Raw genomic sequence first — 13,099 nt, 5'->3', positions numbered from 1 at the left:
CATTTTTGTTCATCGCCACCAGGGAGGGGTTGCTTTAGTATCTGAGGGGTGCTGCTAGCCACCTTACAGCAAACAGGATGGCCCTCAGAGCAAAGAACTATCTGGCCCCAAATGTCACTAATGCTGGTTCAGAAGTCTTGCTGTAGATGAATGAAAGTGTGAAATTACATCTGTAGATACGGATGTGGTTTGTTGTTCCAGAAAGGCAAGGAGTTGTGGCTGGGAAGCTTGTGACCCTCAAGATACCAAAGGTGACCAAGGACGGAAGTCACTGGAGTTAAATGAGATGGTCAAGCCCAGGTTTGAGAAGTTGAAAACATTTTATTTCAATTCTATCCTTGGGAGGCAGCATAAATAATCACAGAAGACCCCAAAGGTCCATGGGGAAGAAAAAATTGATCAAGAAAGTGTGAGGAGATGAGAGCGGACACTGTCTGGCTGCAGGGGGTGGAGGGCGAGGAGACCCTGCTTTAGCTGGCTGAGAGGGTGGAGGGGTCTTGGAGGAAAAGCCCAAGGGACGGGAGCTTTCCCCACCCAGGTTACCTGGAGGGGTACCTAGGGACCCCCGGCCTCTGTGGATGGATGTGTTGCAGAAGAGCCATGGGAAAAGCAGGTGTGCGGCATAATGCTAATGAGGAGCAGACACCCGTTTCTTGACCCCCAGGCCACATCTCACCCCCAGGCTGTGGCTTTTCTGCGAGCAGTGTTTATAGACTCTGTGGGTAGTGGGCAATGGAAGGCGAAAATAAGGAAACAAAACAGAAAATGTGTAGAAGACCAAAGGAAATATGGCGTCTCAAAGAGTCACATGACCTTGGGCCACTTCTGTTTCCTCATCTGCAAAATGGAGAGAAGATGCTCCCTACTTCTTAGAGCAGATGCGAGGCTCAAATGAGACCCTACGTGTCAGAGAACCGCGTAAACTTTAAAGTGCTATACGGACTCGAGGGGCTGTGGTCGTTCTACAAGTGTAAGGCTGAAAGTGGCGGAGACACAAGCGGTGAGGGGCACCCGTGGCGCACCCCTCAAGTGGTCAGACCCCTGCCCTGCCTTCCCCAGGCCAAGCTCCACCCTTCTCAGCCTCAACCTCCAGGAGGAAGAGGCCTCATCTGAGGGAGTCCCCTGGGGAGTGAGGGCAGGGGGAGCCAGGAGGGTAGAGGGGCACTAAGTGTGGAGGGCCTCAACTAGGCAGTGTGACACATTGGCACTACTGGTGTTGGGCAGATGGTAGCAGTGGCTTCCGGTCCTCATTCTCCATAGAGACGTGGGCACCAGCAAAGCCCTTGTGGGGCCACCATCTTGATGCAGTGGGAAGGGCCATGGCCCGGAGTCTGGATACACTGGATCCTGGTCCTGGGTCAACTGTTGACATTCCGGGTGACTTAGCAAGTCACTTCCCCATTGTAACCCTCCACTGTCCTTGGTGAAATGGGGACGCTATTCCCTACCCTGCCTACCTCCCAAGTCAAATGGGAAAAGGGTGTTCCAAGAGCTTTGAAGAGAGTCATGGGAAGGCAAGGGGTCATTATGGCCTTGGCGAGCAAGCCTCTTAATTCCCTGAAGACAAGAGAGAGGGGGCGAGAGACAAAAGGGAGCCGGGCTGCTTGCAACCCTTGTCAGGTGAGTCAGGCTTGCGGGGCTGGCTGCAGGGGAAGAGAGGGAGGTGCGGGGAGGGGAGGCTGAACTGATACCCTTCCTGTGCGGTCCAGCACGGATGCTGGGAGCCCCGGCGGGGAGTGCCAAGATGTCCTGGCAGCAAAAGTTCAAGTTCAGTATCTGCTGGGGTCCTGGCCTCCCCCTCTGCTCCCTGGTCCATTGAAGACTCCCCTCAGGGAGCCCTTGCTCTTCGCCCCGCAGAGGAGAAGCTGGCTCCTGGGGTGGCCACAGAAGTGTGGGTCTCCAGCAGTGCTGGGGACTCTATGAGCGTGAGGTCAAGAGATCAAAGGTCAGCTTCCAGTCCTTGAGGCGGTGGGTGGGGTCCTCAGGCAGTCCCCAGCTCCAGTCCCGGCTCTGTCTCTGGGGTCACTGGAGAAGGGGGAGTTAGGGGACGAGTGGAAACCACGGAGAGATCGGAGAGATCGGAGGTCAGCTTAGAAGGCAGCCCCCGCTGGGAGCTAACAGTTCTTGGGGCTGTTGCGCAAGTTTTTCAGTTCCAGCTGCAGCTGCCGAATGCGGATGTCCTTCTGGGCCAGCTCTTCTTTCAACCGCCTGATCTCGTCCTGCTGCCGGAAGAACATTCGGAGGAGCTGGGGTGGAGGAAGAGAGGGCCAGGGCAGCGGGGGGAGAGCAGGTGAGAAGGCGATTTCCTGAGTGGCTATCGTGCCCGCCCCTGCTCCCCCTGCGGCCTCTCCCAGGCCTCCCCCTGCCCCCACTTGAGTCCCCAGAGGCTTCTGTCACTGCAGCATGCCCTGCTCCAGAGCCAGCTCGTGGCTCCTACTTCCCCAGGAGGGTAGGAGAGAGTCCGCATGGGCCCCTTTCCCAAGTATCTCAAGCCCACCCTTTTAGGGGTGCAAACACCATACGCTTATTTGCCATTCTGAATGGGAACCTTTCTTTATTATTATTATTTATTTTTGAGACAGAGAGAGAGATCAAGCCAGCGGGGAGAGGCAGAGAGAGAGGATCTGAGGGGGGCTCTGTACTGACAGCACAGAGCCCAAGGCAGGGCTCAAACTCGCGAACCATGAAATCATGACTTGAGCCGAAGTCAGATGCTCAACAGACTGAGCTACCCAGGTGCCCCATATTGTTATTATTTTAAGGTTTCACACCCAACGTGGGGCTTGAACTCATGACGCTGAGATTAAGAGTTGTACGTTCTACCGACTAAGCCACCAGGTGCCCCCCTGAAAGGGAACCTTTCTAAAATGTTTTGTATCCTTCTCTTCTTAAGGAAGCTCAGGATACGCACTGGAATCCAGCTTTTGTCGTGCTGGCATGGACTGCCACAGGCACACCAACGTCTGCACTGGGCAGCGATTCATTTGCTGGGGTGAGCATGAGCGAGGCATCAGCATCTCAGAAACCTTCCTGGATTAACCAGTCTCTTCTCTCCTTCCAGAAAACAGACTGACACTGCCCGCAAAACACTGAGCCCCGCAAGGCAGCAGCAGGCTACCTGACGACCCCACACACTTGAGTTGAATGTTACGGACACACACTTCTGTTTGCCCTTGAACTTCCGGGTGTGAGTTGCATTTGTTTCAGTAATTGTGTAATTTCATGCAATAGGACATAAACTGATGAAATAGTTCAAAAGACAGTTGCTATTTCTTTCTCATTTAAAAATTTTATGTTTATTTATTTTTTATTAGGAAAACTTTTTTAAATGTTTTATTTATCTTTGAGAGAGAGACAGACAGACAGACAGACAGACAGTGTGAGCAGGGGAGGGTCAGAGAGAGAGGGAGACACAGAATCTGAAGCAGGCTCCAGGGTCTGAGCTGTCAGCACAGAGCCTGATGCGGGGCTCGAACCTGAAAACTGTGAGATCATGACCTGAGCAGAAGTTGGACGCTTAACCGACTGAGCCCTCCAGGTGCCCCGAGAGTTGCTGTTGCAGTAAAAGGGGATGCAAATTAAAAAGTTGCTTCACAGTTTGGTGGCACGACAGACACATAAAAGATTGGAGACTGGGTGATATCTTGACCACTGACAGTGGTGGCGTGGATGCAGGTGTTTGCCAGAACTCACGGAACTGGACGTCACCATGGACGAATTATATCACAGGTTAATTATACCTCAATAAATCAGTCTTGAAGAAAAAAGTGGGAAAAACTTTGAAAAAAAACCTAGGGCTGTGTTTTCAGATTGACTTTAATTAAGTTCTTGTTTCACCTAAAAAAACTAAAATTGCAATATGGAGTGGATGGGTGATTTATTTGTGAAAGACACAGCTGATTCTGACCAGGGATCTCCTCAAAGAAAAGGTCTTGGGTCCTGCACCAAACAGGATTTATGATTTACTTATTTATTTATTTAATTTAATGTGTTAGTATATGTGCTGCTGAAGTGAGCACTATTTATTTAATGTGTTAAATGAAAATAAATGAATGAAATTAAAAAATGTCTATATCATTAAAAAATTTTTTTTAATGTTTTATTATTTATTTTAGAGAGGGCAGGGAGGGGCAGAAAGAGAGGGAGACACAGAATCTGAAACAGGCTCCAGGCTCCGAGCTGTCAGCACAGAGCCCGATGCAGGGCTCAAACTCAATGAACTGTGAGATCTTGACCTGAGCCAAAGTCGGATGCTCAACCCACTGAGCCACCGAAGCACCCCTATGATTCTTTCTTTAACTGCCTTTTGTTCTTTTTTAAGCTAAATCAGTACCGGTGACCTCTGTTTGGAGGGACGATGTGCTATTTGCCCCTACGCTAAATGATTCCACACGCTCCTGTGGCTTCCAAGTTCTCGAACTTTCTTTGCAAAATCTTTGATCAGGTTTTTTTAAGAAGAAAAAACAGCCGTACTGAAGTGTCCTTCACATACCATAAATTCCACTCATTTTAAGTGTACAGTTAGCATGAGCGAGTTTTAGTAAAATCGAACAAAATGAATTTTAGTAAAATTCAGAGGTGTATAACCCTAAGTCTTCTTTGTGTCACACATCTAGTGTCCCTTCCCATATAGACCAATGTGTCCACCATTTACAAACTAAATTTCTAACTGGTTGATCCCAATTAGCTGCGGTGCTTAAAATTGTGTGTAAACCCAGAGTCAGCAGGCTCTGAGCGAATTTCTTCATAATAAGGAAGGTTCCAAAGCTTTACTGTGTTATTTGTGTTGCCTGCTCAGGGACCCTTGAAAACTTTTCTCCAGGTCAGGTGTGGTTCCTAGAAACCAGTCATAGCTCAATGTTACTTGATTTCACCACTGCTCACCCCTGCCTCCTCCACACTGGGTACTAGAACTGACCTCAGGCTCCTGGTGTGGCCCTCCTGGTCCATGGCAGCAACTCTGCTACCTCTGTCTTCTCAACATGCCTAAAAAGTGTTTTTTTTTTTAAGTGGAAAATGCCAAATATATACAAGCGTGGAAAGAACAGCACTATGAACCACCAAGAACTTATCGACTGGCTTCAAGAAGTAATATGTGACTGTCCTTGGTTCCTCTCTACTCCTACCCAATTCACCTGTACTGCCTCTTTCAGGGATCAGTTTGAAGCCAATGTCATTTATCCCATGATTCTATCCAGTCCTAGAATCTGAACATCCCTCTAGAATGGCATGAAACCTATTTCATAGCAATCGTCAGTTTATCTTTCAAATGTCCCTTCAAGACTGTGAGGTGCTAGAGGTCAGGAATAGTCTTCTTTTTTATGAATAATAGTGATGATCATATGTTGGTGTGACAAGAAACCTCTACAATGGCCTGTGTGGTACCCCCTCCCCCGGAGGGTGGACTGGACCTAACAACCTGCTTCAGATGAATAGTATATGGCAGAAGTGATGGTATGTCATTTCCAAGAAGCCTATGACTTCCATCTTGGACACCTTCTCTTGCTCACTCAGAGGGATACCAGCTGCCATGTTGTGAGCTGCCCAACGGAGAGGTCCATTCGGTAAGGACCTGAGGGGGGCCTCTGGCTGATAGCCCGCAAGGAACCCAGACCCTCTGTCCAACAGCCTGTGAGAAAATGAGTCCTTCCAGCAACCATGTGAGTGAACTTGGGGGCAGCTCCTTTCACAGCTGAGCCTTCAGATGTGACGGCAGCCCAGCTGACAGTTTAACCACATGGTCTCATGAGAGACCTTGAGCCATGGGCGTCCATTATAAGACACTACAAAATAATAGATGTGTGTGGGTTCAAGTCACTAGGTTTTGGGGTGATGTTTGACGCAGCAATAGATAAGTGATACAGTTAGCCTCACTGAGCACTTCATATGGGCCAGGAAGAGTGCTAGACACTTAGGAAATATCTCTTTAATGCTCACTGCATTTCATATCCCCATCTTACCACGAAAAAGGTCAGAAAACTTGCTTGGGCACAGCCAGGAAACAGCAGAGCCAGGATTCCAATGCAGTTGAGCCCAAGTAGCCATTTCTATTCCAGTGGCATTGAGCCACATGCCTGGCACAGGGCAGGCATCTGTGAACCCTGGCTGGGCTGAACTCAGTCCCTGGTACTGGCACCAGGGACTGGGCGTGCCGTCAAAAGGAGAAGCCTTCGGGGGGCATGGATAAGACCCAGCTACGGCCGCTCCTGAATGAGCTGATCCTACTTTAAATGGTCCAGAGAGTCCTTTTGTAAACACAGCTTCTCCCCACAATAGACAAGAACTGTCAGACTCCGTCGCTGCCACAGTGCCAGGGATGAAGGCCTCGCCGTAATGCCTGAGGCCAGGCTTTCCTCTGTTAGCCAGGAATTTATAACTCCCGTAACAGCAAATGACAGCGACATTCCGAAATGGATTGATGAGCCACGGAACTGCGTGGGCTAGTGAATGGGAGGGGTTGGGGAGGGGCATCAATATCGCTGCCATATCCCAGCTTCTATTTATTGGGGTCAGAGGCAACGGAAGCCAATAGCAGGCTACTTATGGTATTTGTCACAGAAAGAAAAATGCCCCAGATGGAGCCGGCTTAAAGTCCCGAAGCCCATAATTGAAATGTAAAGGTCTCGCTCTTCCAGGACCTGTGGAGGCAATAACTTATATTCCTTACCTCGTTCTCCGTCCTGGGTGGGACATTCTCTAATAAATCTATTCCATTGACCACAACGCTCTTCTTTTCTTTGATGGGAGCCTTAAATACCATTTTTGAGGACTTCTTATAGCCTTCCTTCAAAGACATCAGCACGGGATCTACGAAAGTCAAGGGAAACATTCACACTGGCAGTCTGGACGCGTGTCAGGTGATGGGGTCTTTCATTCACACCCTGCTGGGCAGCTGGCCGAGCGTGGGGGAGTCAAGGCAGAGGCGTGCAAAGGGGAAATGGGTGAACTCGAGTGGACGCAAAAGCTGCAGTCTCCAAGCCTCTTCTGGGAAGCCCACCCTCGAGGTACCTCGGTTGATGCCCCCCAGCCATTCATCGGGGGTCAGAGCTGGCTCCGTGCCTGGCGTCATGGGGTAAATGTCTTCCTGGTAGGAATCCGACTGCAGTTGGGGGAGCAGAAGAATGGACACCTAGGAGCCACTGTGGGAACCCCGAGCAGCGGGCTCTCCTTGCTGACCTCCCGCTGAGCCCCCACGGTCCCACCTCCAGGTCTTTGCCCTCAGGTATCCCCCATGTGGAATCCCCACCCTGCCTTGGTTAGCAAGCCAGACTCTCCCCACCCTAGAATGGCCCCCAACCCCCACCCCCAAATGGGCCTGAAGACCCCAGTCCACAGGACCTTCTTCTGGCTCCACAGGCTTGCAGTCTGTGGCGAGCCAGCTAGGATTCAACGCGGGGGTCCCTTTGGAGCCCAGCGCAGCCCCACTCACCCTCCGGGGCACGATCATGGAGATGGGCTCAATCAGGCCCTTGAGAGTCACCAGCTTGTAGAAGCGGAACACCTCGCAAGCCGACACATCGAGCCCGTGCTTGGGCATGACCCCTGTGGACAGGCACACATAGCTCCAGGGGACCCGGGGGAGCCCTGCTCAGCCCCCCTCCTCCCCGATGTCCTTGATTAAGAATATTCTTGGGGTGTCTGGGTGGCTCAGTCGGTTGAGTGTCCGGCTTCGGCTCAGGTCATGATCTCACGGCTCGTGGGTTCGACCCTGCTTCGGGCTCTGTGCTGATAGCTCAGAGCCTGGAACCTGTCTTCGGATTCTGTCTCTCCCTCTCTCTCTGTCCCTTCTCTGCTCACAGTCTCTCTCTCTCTCTCTCTCTCTCAAAAAATAAATAAAGCATAAAAAAAAAGAGTGTCCTTGACCACTCAGGTCTGGAGGCAATGCTCTATGCTACGGACAGCAGGTGGAGTGGGGGCTTCCTGAGTGAGACTCTCTAGGTAGTAACCTCTTGAATAAGCCCCTTGGGCCAGTCCTGCCTCACCAAGGTGCACGCTTTAGGAATGGGACCTTATATAAGCTGTTGAGATATTTTAGTCTATTCCATTCTTTTTATGGATGAAACTCCTAAGGGTCTAGGGGACGGGGCTTGCTCCAGGTCACAGAGTATATGGCTGGGAAGAGCCACAGATCCTGTCTTTTTTAAGTCTTTAAAAATAATTGATTTATTTTTGAGAGAGCGAGCGAAGAGAGCTGAGGAGGGGCAGAGAGAGGAAAGAGGGAGACAGAAAATGCAAAGCAGGCTCCGACTGTCCGTGCAAAGCCCAACGTGGGGTTCAAACCCACAAACCGTAACGCCATGACCTGAGCCGAAGTCAGATGCGCAACCCAGAGCCACCCAGGCACCTTGAGCCCCTCACCTTCTAAAATAAACTGGCTTCCCTAAGTCTCTGTGTTTGTGGTCCTCAGAGAGAACAAAGGAGAGAAACCTTTCTCCATGCACCCTAGAGCTTGAGATTGCCGTCGAGTCATATATCTGGGGCTGACAGGGCGTGCATGCATGGTGCACGTATTATCCGTGTGTCTCCACTTGCCACAGGGTTCCTAACACCAGTGGGGTGAGGAACACAAGCTTTGGGGTGGGACACACCTGGTTCTCAGTCCTGACTCTGATTCTCTTTGTGGCTGGGGTCTTGGGTAGATCGCTGCCTGACGTTTTGGGTTCCTTGGTGGGTTAGAGGAGAACAGTATGTCCCTTCATGAGATGGCCAGGGACAGGGCGAGAAGATGCTGGTTGACCTCCTGGCATCGTCACACACACAGAGAATGTTAGTTTTTTTCCGTGATGTGAACGTGAGTTAAGGCCTCAGCTCTCCTGACTGGATGGAGGGCTTACTTCCAGATACAGGAATTCTAGAAGCTAGAGGGAAGTACTGTAATGGTACCCAAGTGGGATTTAGAGCTGGTTTTGGATTCTGGCTCTGCCACACAGGATCTAGGTGACCTGCCTGGGGTGAGTGACCTCACCACCCTGAACCTGTGACATATGCCTGGCTCAGGGCAGATGCTTCCCGATGGCCACAGGCGACAGGGGCAAGTTCCCTTGGTTCCTCCCTCCTCCTCAAGTCCTGCTGACCCATCTTTCTAAACACCTGGATTCATCTCCCCATCTTCCCGCCTCCTCCTTGGTTACCATCCTTTTGCTGCCGCCTCCTTAGTTACCATCCTTTCTTGGCTGGAAGTCCACAGTGGCCTCCAAAACGTCTCTCTGCCTCCTTCCTGTCCTTTCAAAATCCTCTCTCCCTACAGAAGCCACAGCAGTCCTGGACTAGCATTTCAGATCGCGTCATGCTGTCCCATCTCCCGCCCACCCGCCTAAGACAAAGAAAGGCCTCCGGTGAGTTCCCAGTAAAACCCAAACTCCTTCCTCTGAGTGATGGAGAACTGTGTGTATCAGTGGGCTCAGGGAAGAAGCTTGCCCTCCCCATTCAATTTGTTGAGGGTCTGAACACAACAAAAGGCAGAGGAGGGAGGAAGTCACCCCTTTTTCCCCTGCCTCCTTGTTTGAGCAGGGACAGCTCACGCAATCTTCTCCTCTCCTTAGACTGGGATTCGTACCATCAGCTCTCCTGGTTCTCAGGTCTTCAGACTTGGACTGAATGACACCGCCAGCTTTCCTGGGTCACCAGGAAGCCAGCAGATCATGGGGCTTCTCAGCCTCCATAATGTGTGCGCCAGTTCTTCATAAATCCATATATATATATTTCTGTTTCTCTGGAGGCCCCTCATGGATACATCTTTCTAATCCATCCCATGGCATCTGGCCCCTGTCCTAAGCTCCCAATTCATGTCCCAAGCCTCTCTCCATCTTCTGCTATGCCACAGAGTCTATGCTTAGTTACACCAACCTCCTTTCTGTTTCCAGAACATGGGAGGCTTGTTCTTGCCACAGGGACTTTGCACTGACTTTCCTCCTGCTGGTCCTAGTCTTCCTCCTTCCTGCCCTTCCTGTCTTTCAGATCTTGGCCTAAAAGGTCACCTCCACAGCCAGGCACCCCCTGGCTACCTGGTCTAAGATAGCCCCCAGACACTCTCTGTTCTATTGGCTTATTTGATTCTCTGCCTAGAACTTACTGCCATCCAGTGTTTTCCTTCCTTATTTGTTGATCATCTGTCTCCTTTCAGTGGAATGTGAGCACCCCAAGAGTAAGGCTGGGTTCTGAGTTGTTTCCCACTGGGTCAAGGGGTTGCCACACAGCTGATACCTCCTAAGTGTTTGTTGAATGACTGTGTGAAAGAGCAGGAGGACCAGGTGTTTGTCACGTGCTTGGTACATGTGCTCTCGATCTAAGCTTTACAGTAGCCCTGAAAGGTAGGCTTGATTTTCCCTATTTTACAGATGGGGAAGCTGAACCTCAGAAGGGCGAGGTATACATTTGAGCCAGAATGTAAATGTAAGTCTAACTCTAAAGTCCAGGATGGGGGCGCCTGGGTGGCTTAGTTGGTTGAGTGTCTGGCTTCGGCTCGGGTCATGATCTCACGGTTTGTGGGTTCGAGCCCTGTGTCGGGCTCTGTGCTGACAGCTAGCTCACAACCTGGAGCTTGCTTCGGATTCTGTGTCTCCTTCTCTCTCTGCCCCTCCCCTGCTCATGCTGTCTCTCTCTGTCTCTCAAAAATAAATAAAAAACATGAAAAAAAAAAAAAAGTCCAGGATGTTTTCTTTTATCCTACTTGATGAAGAGGTGACAGTGAGGAGGAGGAGATGACAGAGTTGAAGAGGCGTGAATTCAATGGGATGGTCATGAGGCCTAGCTCGGGGCTGCCATCTTGCTGCCCATCACCGAGGTGGGCTCTTGGGCCCTTCTGGCCCAGATGACCTAGAAGCTGGCTCTCAGGCCCAATCCATAGTGCCGGACCCCACAGGGAACCAGGCAGACTAGGGCTCCACGGTAAGGAGGGAACGGGGCCCCTGAAGAAACTTCTTCCAATGGCCTGATTCTGACCCCAAACAGGAAATTGCTGAATTGTACACAATGCCCGTGTTAGTTGCCAGGAATGATGATTTTGCTGTGAGACCTCGGTGGTGGCAGGACGTGGGCTGTGAAGAACTCACTGTGCTCTGTCAGTCCTGGGTCCTCTGAAGGATTTGCCTGGAGGCTGGGGAGCCTGGAGGTGCAGTGATGGGGACACCCTGGAACTTCGTCCTGTCCCCTCGGGCAAGGACAGAGCTGCTCCTGGAGACTGGGGTCCTGGCTTCCCAAAGTCTTCAGGAAAGTGTCTGGGCCCAGATGTTTTCCTGGCCTTTAGTTACTCAACCACCTTACAAGAGTGTCAGAGCCACTGGGGATAGGAATGAAGCACTGTGTACACCCCTGCAGGCCGCTGACCGGAGGCGATGGAGGGTGTCAAGCACCATGGAATGACAGTCAGTCAGGTGGGTGGTGACAGGCTGGTGGGAGAAGGGCCTTCCCAGGGGCAGCAACTACAGGTTCTGACTGCCCATGCGCTGTGGGCTTCTGAGTTTGATTTTCATTTAAAGGCAGGGGTGACCCATGAACCCAACATCCAGTCTCTTGCTCCACAGCATAACAACCATGGAAACCTCTGGACCCCCTTACCAAGGCCTTTCTGTGGGGCTGGGGAGCGGAACTCCATGAGGTAACTCAAGAAGGGCTTCTCAGTGCTGACCTCGTAGTACCGGATGTTCCCATCTCCCTGGGGGCAGGGAGAGAGGGAGGTGAGGAGAGTGGGGGGAGGCGGGAGGGACAGGGCAGGCCCTGGTCTTGGGGGTCTGCTGGAGGAAGCTTCATAGGTGGTCCAAAGACCAGGGAGGCCTGGTCTCGAGACCCATGGCCAGCCGGCCCAGGGGACTTATGGGGTGGTGGGGTGGAGGTGGTGTGCATGTGTAGACAGTGTTTGTGACAAATAATTTGCCAAAAAGCTCCTGGCAGGTGCCTCAAAGGCCCTCATTAATCACTGTCCTCCAGACTCTGGGCTCTGAGCCTCATCCCAGTGTCCACCCCATCCCAGTGCACCTCTGAGGGAATTCTCAGTCACTAACATTTTAGTAAAAATTAGTGTCAGACCTGAGGGCAGGTTTTGATGGACGAGAGTGAGAGGCGACGACCAGAGGTTAGCCTGACTCTCCTCAGGAGGTAGGGCAGGAGTGGGGGTGCAACGGTGGGGGTGGGGGTCTCCCACAGGCCACCCCAGTGCTTCCCACCCCCCAGCTTTGACTACCTTTCCAGCCAGGTAGAGCATGTGGGTGTCAGCATCATAGAAGGGGAACAGGAGGCCTGACAGCCCATCAATTTCTTCCTCGATCAAGGGCATGGAGAGGTCCTCCTGCAGCGAAGAAGGCCCATATCAGCCTACGTCCAGGCAGGGACGGCACCTTACCCACAGAGCTACATGTCACTTTCATGTCAGCACCCGGCCTCCCCGTGGCTGACCTGGTCCCAGAGGGCGATCTGTCTCGTGTTCCACCTGGAAACCCCCGTCGTGAGCAGCCGCTTCATGTTCCCCAGGAACACCACTCGGTTTACTCTGTGGTTTTTGCAGTTTGCCTCCTGCCAGGGACAGAGAGAGCTGGTGAGCCAGAGGGCCTCCGGACACTCGGAGACCGCAGCGGGCTCAGCGGGGGCCCCCAAAAGATACATCCAAGCCTTAATCCCTGGAATCTGTGATATGGGGTCCTTAACTCCCCTGGATCACCTACAGGTCACGGCGAGCTCCCCTGGAAGAGATAAGCGACACAGACACACAGAGAAGGGTATGGGACTCCAGAGGCAGAGGCTGGCGGATGTGGCTTCAAGCCAAGGAGGCCAGTAGCCATCAGGAGTTGGAAAAGGTGAGGAAGGCTCTCTCCCAGAGCCTCCAGAGCTGTATGCCACTGTGGGAATTTGTCACAGCCGCCGGAGGAAGCCAATCCAGGTGTCATGGAGCAAGGAAGCCCTGGGACCAGGAGCCCAGGCCTCTCAGTGTCAGAGGGGTGGGGATCGGGGAGGGAGAGCTGACAACGGCTCTGCCAAGTGCCTGGTGCACTCCATGGAGCATCTCTTCCAAGCCTCACAATAGTACCTGCTGGAAGGAATCTCTGAGGACAAAGGTGAGGATGTCAGGAGCACAGGGGACTCCCTGGGTCATCACTCCATGACTTGC

The 13,099-nt window shown here is 52.0% G+C and overlaps 1 protein-coding gene across 1 annotated transcript in view; it reads right to left on the bottom strand.

Moving 5' to 3' along the window:
• Positions 1-301: 301 nt before the first annotated feature.
• Positions 302-13,099, bottom strand: part of CORO2B (coronin 2B) — a 62,191-nt gene continuing 49,393 nt past the window's right edge. The window contains exons 5-11 of the mRNA XM_029952262.1: positions 12,391-12,507; positions 12,179-12,283; positions 11,557-11,653; positions 7,430-7,542; positions 7,009-7,099; positions 6,668-6,807; positions 302-2,246 (exon numbers count right to left, since the gene is read on the bottom strand). Of these exons, the coding sequence (XP_029808122.1) occupies positions 2,115-2,246; positions 6,668-6,807; positions 7,009-7,099; positions 7,430-7,542; positions 11,557-11,653; positions 12,179-12,283; positions 12,391-12,507 (795 nt within the window). The 3' untranslated portion in view covers positions 302-2,114. The remainder of the gene's footprint in view (positions 2,247-6,667; positions 6,808-7,008; positions 7,100-7,429; positions 7,543-11,556; positions 11,654-12,178; positions 12,284-12,390; positions 12,508-13,099) is intronic.

This window comes from Suricata suricatta, chromosome 9, assembly GCF_006229205.1.
Source record: "Suricata suricatta isolate VVHF042 chromosome 9, meerkat_22Aug2017_6uvM2_HiC, whole genome shotgun sequence".
NCBI lineage: Eukaryota > Metazoa > Chordata > Mammalia > Carnivora > Herpestidae > Suricata > Suricata suricatta.
Note: the sequence above shows the minus strand (reverse complement) of the source record. Positions and strands in the feature narration are given on the sequence as shown.